The sequence below is a fragment of the Bactrocera neohumeralis genome, chromosome 2 (genome assembly GCF_024586455.1).
Source record: "Bactrocera neohumeralis isolate Rockhampton chromosome 2, APGP_CSIRO_Bneo_wtdbg2-racon-allhic-juicebox.fasta_v2, whole genome shotgun sequence".
NCBI lineage: Eukaryota > Metazoa > Arthropoda > Insecta > Diptera > Tephritidae > Bactrocera > Bactrocera neohumeralis.
This window is the reverse complement of record NC_065919.1, coordinates 48,948,479-48,963,116: the sequence shown is the minus strand read 5'-3', so window position 1 is coordinate 48,963,116 and position 14,638 is coordinate 48,948,479. Positions and strand designations below refer to the sequence as shown.

At 37.5% G+C, this 14,638-nt stretch overlaps 1 protein-coding gene across 2 annotated transcripts in view; it reads left to right on the top strand.

The window, feature by feature from the left end:
* The window catches only part of LOC126750928 (uncharacterized), a 208,718-nt gene that overhangs the window by 162,974 nt on the left and 31,106 nt on the right, over positions 1-14,638 (top strand). For both annotated transcript variants that reach the window (XM_050460742.1, XM_050460741.1), the window contains 2 exons: positions 816-990; positions 12,329-12,551. In XM_050460742.1, the coding sequence (XP_050316699.1) occupies positions 816-990; positions 12,329-12,551 (398 nt within the window). The remainder of the gene's footprint in view (positions 1-815; positions 991-12,328; positions 12,552-14,638) is intronic.

Genomic DNA, 14,638 nt, shown 5'->3' with positions numbered 1-14,638 from the left:
ATTGGTATGTAAACAAGCAAAATTACCGCATTTGGGACGAAGAGCAATCTGAACAGATTCAAGAGCTGCCATTTCATCCAGAAAAACAACGGTTTAGTGTGGTTTGTGGGCCGGTGGAATCATCGGTCCATATTTTTTCAAAAATTATGCCGGTAACCGTCAATGGTGACCGCTATCGCGCTATGATAACCGACTATTTGACGCCTGATGTTGAAGCTCGTGTTCTCGGTGACATTTAGTTTCAACAAAACGGCGCCGCTTTCCACACATCACAAATCGCATCAATCAATTTGTTAAGAGCACGCAGATAATTTCACGTTTTGGCCTAATCGATTGGCTACCAAATCGTGTGTTATCACACCGTTAAACTTTTTCCTGTGGGGATATGTAAAGCCTGAAATCTATGTGGACAATCCCGTTTCGATGCAGGCCTTGGAGCAAAACATCACGCGTGTCATTCGCCGGTTACCAGTCGAAATGCTCGAATGAGTCATCGAAAATTGAACTCAACGAATGGGCCATCTGAGATGTAGCCGCGGCCAACATGTGAAAACGAGAATCTTCAAAAAATATTTGTCAAAAAATGTTCTATCGAATGATAATTTGAAGTTTCTGCGTTTTTTCTTTAAAAAGTCGATTGGATCACCTTTATATGTATGTCAAAGGCACATCGTGACTCGCATTTTCGATAAATTGTTTGTATATATTTCTATATTTCGCACCACTTTATCTTAACCCACAAACTATTTATAAATATGTATAATTATAATATCACATAACTGTTTTCATTATTTGTACCCCTCTTTCCCGAACAGCGCAATGCAATGCAGCGACACACATACAAAACTGGTTTGGACTCTCAATTATTGTCTCATCGAATGGACATCGAAATTCGTGCCACAATGTCACCTGCTGTCGAATACAGTAATTGCAGCTGGTAATTTCCTGAGGAAGACCAATAATGAGGATGTCTACTTGTGTGTTTTGCATGTAAGTATCACTGTACCACATAGGTTCTGTAGTGATTGGAAGAGAATGAATGGAGTTGCATGCCATGAAGGAATGAGCGCATGAAAAAATTTCATTTTATATTATATAAGTATATACATATATGATGGTGTGAATTAAGAGGACGCCGTTTATCATGTTACAAGTTACTTCAAAGTTTAGCCTAGAATCACACAAAACCCTCAAAATCTCAGTTGTGTACCCATGTAACGACAACAGTTATTCGGTAATGAAAAATTTTAAAAGCTCCAAAAACTGAAGTGAAGGTGAGTAACCTGTAACCTCTGTATTTTTTGGAATGCTTTGCCGCTACAACAAAAAAAGATAATCGCTACTGTAGTTTAATTGAAAGTTCAATATTTCTAGTAACTGTAATCAATTCTAGTCTTAATATTGTAGGCGGCAAAATAGTCAATCTGATGGTACTCCTTTTGCTCAAACTTGAAACGGACTGGTCCATTTAAACTGGATTTCTTAGTAGCAAAAAGCATTTAGTGAAGATCATGAAATCATTGAAAAGTTGTCTCTTGCCAGTCGTCCATCCACCTCTCTTAATGACAATAACAACGAAGATCGTTGTTTTGACAACAGAGAGAAAGCAAAGGATCAGACCTTGAAAGATCTGATTCAACACGTTTCGGTTAGTGTTTTGGGTATAAAACGTATCAATGCTAGACTCATACCAAAAGACCAGATTTATTTTGCAAAAGCGACGTATGTAGAGTAGAGGTCCCAAAAGAAATGCTTGACAAACTAGCTAAGGACCCTAGATTCATCAAAGTGGTGACGAGTTATGGCTTTAAGAGTATAACGTCGAAACTGTCCAACAATCTAGCGAATGGTGCTACAAAAAAGAACTGAAGCCTAAAGCCAAAAGACTGAAGATCATTCTAGCCGAGGCTTATAACAGGTGTTTAGAAAATTGCGTTAGTTTTTGGCATGTCTGTAATGGCTCAAAAGAGGCCTATTTTGTAGGCGATAATAAATAAAATAAATTTCAGATAAAATATGCGAAATGTGGAATCTTTTTTGGCAGTCCGTGTATAATCTGATCAGCTGGTATATTTGGGTATTGAACACAATTCAAAAAATAGACTGGCTAAAAGTTCCATGTATGGAACACCTGTTTGAATCTGAATCCTCGTTTTAGAAAAAAATGTTTGAGCTACCATCTACTTCTTGATTTCATTCAAGAAATAAAACTCCTAAAAGTTTTAAGTCTGTATGACTGATGACGTCTTCAGGAGAGTTTTTCTGATCAGCTACAGTCAGAGGTGTGTTATTAGCTGCTTAAGGTCGTTGTCTTTTAGAGAAAATAATTTTGAGTTCGTTTGAAATTTTGGTAAAAATTTAGTTTGTTGTTGTAGCGTCAGTGTTCTGCCCGGTCCGTTCCGGTTGCCTAGATCCTAGGTTCGAATTCAGGTCATGCGAAGTGGTAAGGAGAACCTTGGTCCACTTAACTGCATCACCTAACGCCAAGTTAGTATCGTCATTTTAATATATGAGTCAGGTAGACATGAAGATATTTATTTCTTTGCATACTTTTGAGGTTACTTTATTTTTTCTCAACTGCTTCGTCGTTGCTTTAGGCTTTCTTTGCCTGCAGTGTCTGCTAGTAAATGGCAAACATTAGCCTATATGGCATCCAACCTTCGACCTCTACTTTACCATTATTTTGGGTATAAGTTTGTACCAATTGGATAGATTTCTTAGAAGAGTGCGCCTATAGGTAGGCATAAGAAATTTTCTATTCTCTTCAGAAGCATTATATTTGCACTTCACTGTTTAAAACGTGCATTTATTTCCATAGAATATGCTTTATAGACATCTGTTTTATATATTATATTTAAGTTTATACCGTTAGTTAATTGCTTTTCCCAGCAGGGAAGCTAAAACATTTCATTATATGCGATTAAGCAATTCAATTTGCTTATGGTTCAGCATTCATATGTATGTTGGTAGGTTGTATTGAATTTTATGCATATACAGATGTATGTATGTGTGCTGTTTATATGCATGCATGTAAGTGTATTATATGCACATTATCTATTTATGTCGTTTGCTAATAGTCAGGGATTACAAATCGTTGATATCATACCAATTACAGTGCGCATCAGTAAGACACCAGTTGCAGGGATCGAAATGCTCAACTGCCATTCCAAACTCATTTATAGAAATGCACACACCCATACACATGCACATAAGCATCCACACTTGCATTAATGGTATATATGTATGTATATCTAACAGATATTCCTGACTTTCACTGGAACTCTCTCAACTTGTCTCTGCTGCGGCAATCGCCGACTTGATTGTGCATGTGTGATTGCTTTAGAACGTGTTTGTATGTGCATGTGTGCGAGTAGCTGTGTGATTGTGTGGCTTTGCGGAGGGAAATCCAATTTTGACCACAAACTTTTAAACTCCAGCTATGCTTTATAATTACCACAAGCCAAATTGTAAGGATCTGTTTCTAATAAATGAAGGCAAGCAATAACGGTACTATATAGCAAAAGCAATTGCAATTAAAGAATTTCCATTTCGAACAAAAACAAAAATGAAATGGCTGACAAATAAAAAATAATTGTTGTTGTTGTGTGCATATCAATTTATGAAATTACATTTCTGTTCAATTTCCCTTGAAATAATCCAATAAAAGTGGCAAGGCAACGGCAATAGGCGTAAAATGAATGACTTCAATAAAATAGGAATATTATTTTGTTAAATAATATTGCTGCTTGTCAAATAAAATTCGGCAATTTATATATACATATATATATATATATATATATATATATATATATATATATATTACCCATATATAATTTGGTAAATAATATATGTATGTAAACATGTATATGTATAAGAAAGACATTCTAGAGTAAACATAACCTATTTGATCGCAGAAGCTGCAATTTGGTTATGCGAGAATTAATATCCAAATAAAATTATTGCACTTCCAATTCAGTGAAGTTGTTTCCGAAGCCTTAAATTGGGGCATATACGAATTGTTGATATACAAGCTGATCACTCTTTGACCCGAGCCGAGGTCAGGTGGTAACCAAGGCAGATGTGTTTAATTGCAGACCAATTCTGATTTTCAATGGCATCACAGAATCTGTTTGGATTTACGACTTTTCGAACATACGCAAAGCCAATATTCGAATCAGCTGTTTATTAAAACCGATAAAATTGCTTACAACGACACCAAAAACCGATACGAAATACTGTTTCGAACATCAAACCAATAATATCCGAAATCATGGCAACTACTACTTTTTTTATCAGTTTCAATTCTGAGTCGGACAACTATCAGATTCCTTCTGAATGCTTGCCAACTCTTAATACAATTTTCCATACACTTGCTTTAAGCCTCGGCCTCGGCTGGGATGACCTTTTTTCTAATGAACTCGGGCTAAGTTTGCAATGCAACCGATAAAGGGAGATACAGCGTCTTTATTCTCTAATATACTTATATGAACCAGTGGTTCAGTTCTAACAGCAAAGCCTACATATTCACCGACGGTTCAAAGTGTGAAATAGCAACCGGAGCGGACATTTTCTGTAGTAATCCATATACAGAAGGTAGTTTCAATTTAAATGACTACTATTTATTCTTTCAGACCGAAAATAAGGGCATAACAGAAGGTGCTATGTGCCCTTCTGCCTTAACCATCAAGTCCATAAACCGCTTAGTGAATAGCTAAGTTGCTATCCGTAACGCCGCTACTAAGTTTCACTGCGTTGGCTTATGCAAGCAGGCAATAACTAGACTCTGAGTAGGTAACTCGGTTAACATCAGCTGGGTACCGGGTCATATGGTAATAAAAAGAAATTAAAAGGCAGATGAGCCGGCTTGCTTGGGGGTAGTTCCTTAGCTGTTACTGGCCATTCAGCTCCCCCGTGGATTGTTTGAAGTAATAGATCCCAAAGGAACACAAAGTTACTTTTGGCTAATGTTGATGGTGGACAGACTACAAAGCTTCTACTTTTCATAAAAAATCTCCTACTCTTAATTTTTTGTCTTAGTAATATTGTAGGGGTTATCAGAGAGCACCTACCCATTTCCAGAAAGTGAGAAAATTGCGTTATCTTGTTTTAGACATTATGCCCGGCTTTCAGTGGATGCGAAAGGGCAAATCCCACGACTTCCAATACTCGAAGTTAAGAGAAATTGAGCATCTGGGGGGAAAGGAATCAGGTTTATTACCAATTGGTCAGATCAGATCAGATAGATGTAAAAAATGCACCTGCTTAGCTGCAGTCAAAGTTAAAATTTTTCGCGGTTTTTTTCGGGTTTTCAACATCGATTTGCTTCACAGCTACCATATGTCTTCGTCTGTCTGCAATTGTTTTAATCATATTTACTTTACTATATCTGCATACGACCACAATGCCGACTCGTATCGCGCAAATTACAATTCCAACTTAGGCGAAGGCTCACGAGTCAATCAACTCTCAGCCGCTGGATTGTCGTTATAACTTCATAAATAGCGCTTGATAAGCATGTATGGTGTATGTTGCCAGCAAGCAAGCGAGTTGCTGAATATGTCAACATTTGCTTTTGACCTGCAATGATCTTCCCACACACACACTCACGCAGCGCCATAAAAGCAGTTGAACACGTTTTCCCGCCAAAAGTGAGTCCTTTTTCGTGTAGCGGCAACAGCAGTTAAATCACCACGCTACGCTGACCAGCAGCGACGCCCAAAAATCACAAAAATAAAGAATAATAAAAGTGGTACAAGCGCATAACACACACATACACACTGACGTGCATGTGCATATGCTTAAACTCAGGCTGCTCGGCTGGCTGCGCGTTTATTATCAGAAGTGCTGTCGCGCTGTCACGCTTACAATTTTCACTCCTACACCGCCGCTTAGCCGTTAGAAGTTGATTTTATGCGTTCGATAATGTTGGTCACACATATTTATGTGTGTGTTTGTGTGTCATAACTTAGTTGTTTGCTTTTGCAGTTGCTATTGTTGTAAGTTTTCTTCCCAAGCATATCGCAAGCTGTGAGGAGTACTTTCCTTGCAGCATGACAATGTACCAAACTCGCTTATTTTGCTGTTTGCTTTACTTACCGTTAGGTATAAGCTAACTCTGTGCATTTGTATGTGTGGAGCCAACATTTTTTTTCAGTCTTTAACTCCTTTGGTCAGCTCTGACAACCCTTACATTTCTATTTACTATCCCCTGTGTGACATTACCGCCACCAATAACACCAACAACACTATCACCATTGTCCGGCAACGCCACACAGCAATATTTGTATCAGTTGTCATCGTTTTTGCAGTTTTTATACCCTGAACAAGGCATAATATTTGCCACAAAGCAAACTAAAAATTGGTTGCTCAATTTTTGAGATATTGAGCTTTTTTCCTCAAGAAAATGCTCACAGGTTGAAATCACCGATATCGGACTACTATAGCCTATAGCTGCCGTACAAACTGAATGATCTAAAACACTTACTTATATGGAAAACTTTTTTATTTGATGAGATAACGACACAAAATTTGGTGTGATTACAGGTTCAAATCAATGCTTTAATCTCCGAAGAAATGTTTAAGATCGGACCACTATAGCCTATAGCTGTCATACAAACTGAATGATCTAAAACACTTCACTATAAGGAAAACTTTTTTATTTCATGAGATAACGGCACAAAATCTGGTAGGGTGGCATGTTCAAGACAATACTACAATCTCCGAAGAAATTTTTCAGATCGGACTATTATAGCCTATAGCTGTCATACAAACTGAATGATCTAAAACACTTCCCTATAAGGAAAACTTTTTTATTTGATGAGATAACGACACGAAATCTGGTGTGATTACATGTTCAAATCAATGCTATAATCTCCGAAGAAATGTTTAAGATCGGGCCACTATAGCATACAGCTGCCATACAAACTGGCAGATCAAAAACACGTCCTTATATGGAAAACTTTTTTATTCGACAAAAGATCTTAACGAAATCAGGCATATATTTACGTCTAAAAGAAGGCTTCAATTCCCTAACATATTGTTCAGATCGGACCACTATAGCATATAGCTGCCATACAAACTGACCGATCAAAAACACATCCTTGCATGGAAACTGCTTATTTGTATATGGTATTATATCGTCGTTGCCGATGTTAACGTTTTTTCTTGTTGCTGCTTTCTTTTTGTTGTTTTTTTTGCGTCCATCGCCCGCAGCAGCTGTCTGACTGCCGTTGTCGTTCGTTTAGCGTTTTGTTGATTTGCCGCAGGACACCGCCGCCTGACGAGCAGCGCTCTCTGTGACTGAATGACCGCTGTGGCCGGCGCTGGTGGTCAGTGGCCCAGTGATGCCATCGCTGCTACTACGGTTCATGCAGCTTGTTAATTGGTTTTTTGATTGGCAATTTTCAAAACTAACAACAACCACCAACTGTCGTGCACTCACACACCTATATACAAAATTATATGAATGAATATGAGAGTGTGTTAGTTGCAGCATTCATTTTTATGGTTGCGAGAGTGAAAGTCAAGCAAAAAATGTATGTTGTGGAGATAACAAAAACAACACGCTGGCAGCTTCAAAGCTCCCTTGTCTAGCTGTCCGACTGTCCGTCTGCTTGGCGGCTGACCGTTGTTGACCGGAATCAATGCGTTGCGTTTACGCTTGAATTGTGCCATGACATTGCCGACCGCGCGCACACACCAACACGAGTACGCACATATATATAAACATATATACACATATATTCGTGGAGATTTCGTTTTGCCTTACACCTCTCCAAATGAGCGCCGCTCGGCTGAGCAGGCGGCTCACTCACTTGCTTCACTGTATGTATGTATGTTCGCTAGGTGTGTATGTATGTGTGTTGGCCACTTTGTTAGTTTAGCAAATAGTTAAATAACACTTTGGTCCTGTGAATATGCCTAATGGACGTCGGTTTAATTGTGTGGATTATGACCGACCGGCTTGTTGGGCGACAATTAAAACAAAAATGTGGCGAACGAAGCCAAAGCACAGCAAAATAAAATAAAGCAAAACAAAAACAATAACAAATGCGTGGCAAAAACACTGAACAACAGGCATTCGGCGTGGCCGAGCACACGAACAGCATAAATTGCTGCAATTAGTTGTAAACATTCGAGCAGCGAGTAAATAGTCGGCAGTAAAGTTGCAACCAGGAATAAGTGGTTGTAAAAGTTTATGGAAATTGCTTTATTTAGAAACACGCAAATGCAGGCACAACAAAAACAAACGTAAACGCATACATACATATACATACATATATAGAGCTGTCGTTATTTATTCATTTGCACTTTTTGGTTTAACTTTCAAAATATAATGAAGTTTTCTGCTTCGCTTCAGCCAATAGCACCAATATTTATATTTACATTAGGGTGGGTGAAAAAAATGAAATATATTTTTTCGCTTGGTATTCTAAAAAAATGTTGATAGACACCTCTAAAAAAGCCTGGACAAATTTTTATTGTAACAGTAAGCTGCTCCACCTTACATTTTTCTATTTTATTCTTATTATCAGCTAGAAAAATGCATAACTCGCTACCAACTACTTGTAACCATATTTTGTTTTACCAATATCGTAAGAACTAGAATGCTCTACAAAGTGGTCTCTTGCGATGTTTTTGTAAACTTAACCGTTTAGAAGATATTAACGGTTGAAGTGTGACTATTTAAAGGCAAATTTGAGTTTCTTTTTTTTAATTTTTTAAGTCAATGAAAAACAAGAAAAAACGTTAACTTCGGCTGCACGAAGCTAATATACCCTTCATAGGTGCATTTCTTTTAGTAACTATGTGCTCAGTTTGTATGGAAGCTAAATGCTATAGTAATCCGATCTGTACAATTTTTTCGGAGATTATATTATTACCTTAAGCAGTAATCCATGTAAAATTTCGTGAAGATACATTGTCAAATGCGAAAGTTTTCCATACAAGCACTTGATTCCGATCGTTCGGTTTGTATGGCAGCTATATGCCATAGTGAGCCGATCTGAACAATTTCTTCGTATATTACATTATTATCTTAGAAAATAATCTATACCAAATTTCGTGAATATATCTTGTCAAATGTGAAAGTTTTCTATACAAGAACTTGATTCCGATCGTTCATTTTGTATGGCATATATGTTATAGTGGTCCGATATCGGCAGTTCCGATAAATGAGCTGCTTCTTGAAGAGAAAATGACGTTTGCAAAATTTCAAAAAGGTATCTTAAAAACTGAGGGACTAGTTCGTATATATACAGACAGACGGACGGAAAGACGGACAGACAGACAGACGGACATGTCTAAATCGACTCAGCTCAACATACTTATCATTTATATATATACTTTATAGGGTCTCCGACGCTTCCTTCTGTGTGTTACAAACTTCGTGGCAATTTTAATATACCCTGTTCAGGGTATAAAAAAGTCATGTTAAATTGCGAGGCTCATAGGCTGGTAGGCAATTTCACGCTCTACAAAAATGGTTCATTTAATTTTTGAATTGAGTTAAGCGTTTACGAGATATTCATCGTCAAACAGCAATATCTTTTCTCTCTGAAAGTAAAACACAAGAAGAAAAAACCAAAAAAAAGCACAAAAAAGGTTCCGTTATTTTCAAAGTAGTTCTTTTTTCGCAATCGCCTGCTGAAGTTTATATTTCTGCTAAACAATATCTTTATTTGCCATTTAAACTGTACTTAAGTGGTTATATACCCGAAAAGACCGAAAGAAAAGTGATAAATTTATTGAACAAAAAATTTGTACACATATTATGGTATTTTTTAACTGCATTTTAAGACTTAGTAATAGTAAAAATATTTATTTGGAAAGGAACTATAGGTGGCCTCCGAAAACTCCTCTCAAAAAAGACGTTTGTGGGGACCACTATATCTCTGAACTGGATCCATTGAAAGTGAAAAACCAAACAGATTTCCTTGAAGTAATGTTATATATAGTAAAGCAAATCGAAGGAATAAGCAAAACAAATTTTTTTTTGATAAAATGGCGTTTTCTCAAAAAAATCGATTTTTGATCAAAATTTCGGACTTAAATTGTTTATAAAAAAACCATCGACTAATTACTAAAAAATATATTTAAGAAGCTCGTGTTAAAATTTGAGATTAATCGGTTTTGACGTAAATAATGTTGAGTAATGTTGTTCACCGACTTTGAATACAACGTTTTGAGAAAAGCGCGTTTAAAGTTTGGAATGCACTGCCAAGCACTCCGAAACGTTTTTCCAAATTTGCGTGTGACTTCGAAAAATGAAATTTTCTATGTGTATTTTTAAATATATGTACCTTAAGAAAATATAATAAAAAATAGTTTTTTGGGAAAATTCTAACTTTATGTAACCCCTGAAACTGTACCTTAATTTTGTATATTTTACCATGTATGCAATTGTAGTAAGCAAGTAAATCTTTAACTTCGAAGACAGCATATTCTAATGTTGAATTTAATGTTTTATGAAAAAAGTCCGAATATTTGTTCCATAAAAACATTGCTTTAACAGTTAAACTCAGCTAAAGCTATGCATCAAATGTATTGAGTATTCATACATACATATGCCTTATAAATTATTTGTTGCTCATACGACATGGTGTCCTATGTGAATACAGTCATTTAATAAGTACAAGACTTTAGACTAAAAAAAAAATTATGAAAAAATTGTACAGAAAATAGTAAAATAATCAAGGCACGGCTTAAATTGCGAATAAAGAGCTTCCTTACGTTGGATAATTTTTTCAAGCCAAAAACTGACACCTTAATATACACTGTTACATACATGTACATATGTAAAATCCGTTTCCGTGATTTGTAATTGCCAGTTAAAAAGCATTTCTAATTAGTTTTTATACACGCACAAACACATACAAACCAAAAATATTTTCACTTACACTTCGCCGATTTTAAATTTTCACTGATTCACCAAAAATTCTTAAATGATATAGCCGAAATTCTATTTGAATAAAATTCCATTTGAAGATAGGAAGTTTTAACTGTTAGAGGAGCTGTTGGCGTCAGAGTTACAAGAAACCAATAAAGCATTTTTTATACGCTATTTGGACTAAGTTAAGCTGCCGTCACGTGTACTTAGTACTGCCATAAATTCTGTTACAAAGTTTACAATGCGTACAGCGAGGCCAAATCCGCAGAAAAGTGAATATTTGGAGTATAGCAATCAAAAATTCCTTAGAAAATAGATAATTATATCCTGGAAAAAGGATATATCGGGCGGAAAACTGCCGAGATGAGCTTCACGCGTAAGCCTACCATCGATAAATTGGTAATTTCCAGACAACGCGTTTGAAGCAATATAGGCTCAGTAGATGCAAGCGGCTTCTTCAGTGGCTTACAGTCAACGAGCATAAAAATATTCGTTTTACAGAAGAAGTTTTAATCGGCAAAACGACAAAATCCACGACGTAAAAAATATTATTCCAAAGACTCAACGTAGTTCCAACCAATTGCTGCAATGGTTTGTTGGAGAGGATACTGCGTTACATCTCTTCACTTTTGTAAAAAGAGTAAAAATTCTTCCAAAAGTATACCGGCAGGAAGTTTTAGGAGACATTCTGAAACAGTTAAGCCATACTCTCTTCGATGGAGAGCATTGGATCTTCCAGCAAGGTTCTGCGTCAGCATATGTATAAGGGAAAAATTTCCCTTCAGCATCTTAAAAGCAGATTTCGTGCTTTCAGATGATTGACTTACTGGTATTGCAGATTTGTATCCAGAGGACTACAGTTTGTGATCAGAGCTGGAGAATATGGTCTGTCAAATACCCTACAGAAATTTGAAGAGTCTCAAAAAATTGTTGGTTGCAGTAGCATCGTCAATGCCAACATAAACTATGCTTGCTGCTATTAAGATAAGATAAGAAAAGATAAATAGATGAGGCTTGCACTGTTTGGTGCTTGTGAGGCGATGTGGTCGCTATTTGGAAACATTGTTCCAAGCGCCTCTATCCTGCGTTAATATTAAATAATCGTATGGAATGTGAGTTGTCGAAATTGCTTTGGTGAAGATCTTGTAGAATCATGCTTCAGTGTACCGTTTTTGTGAGTTCATATCTAAAGTATCTGAGAGTGAAGCATCTACTCTCAGGCATGCAGATGAACTAGCAGGAATATAACAGAACGTAACGGAACAGATTTTTCTTTATAGAGATATAATTTCAAACATTATAAAGGACTAACCCTAACAGTCCTAAAATTCTCCCTTCTTGGCGATCAGTTTTAGAATCTAATGTGAACTAATATTGGTGCTGCCACCTAATCGTTTAATTTCAAATAAAAATTTTTCCATATTTTATTTCTACTTCCAGGGTCTCGAACGCATGGTGGTCATTAGTAATACCGGTAATAGTGGCATGAGCACATCATCAGGCGCGTCGGCTGCCGCTAGTGCCACTGTTTCACCAGCTGTCGGTATAGTGACGCCGATGTTGCGCAACAAAATCGAAAAATTAGCATTGGAATTGGTTAAGCTGGAGAATGAGCGATTCTCAATACCGGCACTGCAGCTGCTGCTCACCTGCATGTATGTGGGTAAGTGTGTACCAATACAAAAGTCTATTATTAGAAATCAGAATGCGAAATTTTCACAGTGCAATCGAAATTTTGTGCGACTAAAAATAAATTTAATTAAAATGAACGTCGAAAATGGAACACAGGCGATTTCAGTTTAAAATGCATTGAAAGAGCCGCATTTGTGTGATTGTGTGTGTGTGTGAGCTGCTGTAAAATAAATTTAATAATTTTATGCAAATGCTGTGGTGGCGCGCATAAAACACACACATAATCTCGTGTGTATTAGTGATGCCACATCGCTATGTCTAAAAGTGAAAACTCTACAAAAATAGCAACAAAATATTTTTGAAATTAAAATAATTATGCAATTACCTTCTGTGAAATTGGGTTAATATATTTTTACCTGCAGCAGCAATAATAGCCATTATGTAATTAATTATAAAAACAAAAATGATAGTGAAAATAACATTAGAGGCACATAGAAGTTGCCACCATTTTATAAAAATGTGTCTATCTAATGACTACGGCGATTTAGCTGGATATTAAGTGCTCATAAATCGTAGCATCAGCTATCTGATAAGAACTAAGCTCTGAAATATATAACAACCTCTGTCATTATCAAATTTTCTACAATTTCACTTTTGACACAATGACTGCTTCCCAAAAAAGTCTTTTTGACTTGGTCCCTAATACCTGGTGGCAGGGAGTTGGAGGTGTCGAAAGAGGTCAAATTCCTAAGCCTCACATTAGACTCAACCTTACGGTGGAAAAGACATCTGGAATTCGCACTGTCCAGAGCCACCAAGTACTCATGATATGCAGACGCTTAACCGCAAGATCCTGTGGCAGCAAGCCAGGTATCATCAGGTGGCTGTATAGCACGATCGTAAGGTTGGTTGTCACTTATGGATCGGTTGCTAGGCCATCGAAGACAACGCAGTCTTTGGTAGGCATTCAACTATCGAAGTTGCAAAGACTTGCTTGCGTCTGCGCTTCAGGGGCAATGCGCACTTGCCCAATCGCAGCACTTGAAGTCATGCGGGAGCTCTCACGATGCTGCTAAGCAGCAGAGGGGTATGGCAAAAGGAAGATAATTTCGTCTCAACAAATGAAGGCCTTAGGGGAAGTTACACCACTGGCCTTTCTTCCAAGAACGTTACGGCGATACGCAGAAGGTAAACTTCACAAAGAAATTTAAAGTTACTCTCGGAAGTAATGCGAGGTGGAGTGATAACCCACTCGACTTGAATGGAATGATGGATGAGCATTTTTAAAGCAGAAGTCTTTGTCTTAAGTCAGTGTGAGGAACTCAATCTCCAACGCAATTATCGCAACCAGCGGATCGCTATACTCAGCGATAGTCAAGCGGCACTAAAAGCAACCTGAGCGTATGAAGTCAAATGGCTATTAGTGGAGGAGTGTATAGGAAGGCTGAACCGCCTATCAATTTGTAACCGTGTAAACCTTATCTGGGTTTCGAGGCATAAAGGGTAGCCGGCAATGCGGTGAATTTCAAGATGATAGAGCGGTGGGGACCCACAACATAAAGCAGTTTCTCCGCACGGAGGAGAAAGTGGGGGGGTAACGCCACTGGTAGCAGGTAGCATGAATGCGCTACGCTAAGCTGCTATTGGGAGGCTAAAACCTAGCAAGTTTTAGAGATGTGAACAACCTCCCACACAAGCAAACAAATTCTGTCTCCTTGTCGCACTCTATACTGAGCACCGCAGGCTCAAGAAACACTTATCCAAAATGGGCAAAGCTTCTTTTGCAAACTGTCGGTCTTACGCCATGACACGGGAAACTCCAGTACATCTGACTCTAGATTGCTCAGCAATTTTTGGAAAGAGGCTCAAGGCTCTTGGGAACCGTTTCGCAAGGTTCCCAATCATCTTGATTTTTGGCCGATTTTGACTTAGTTTTTTCGGTTTCGGTTAATAGTTGGGGCACCATGCACTAGATTTTTGAACTGTTTCGAGCACATCTCGTCACCAATAATGAATGAAGTGTCCACAGCTGCGTTGTCAAGCACCGCACTTGCGACATCTACTCAATGCGTTTTTGAAACAGATTCAGTTCAAGTATTTTGATATAAGTCTAAACGG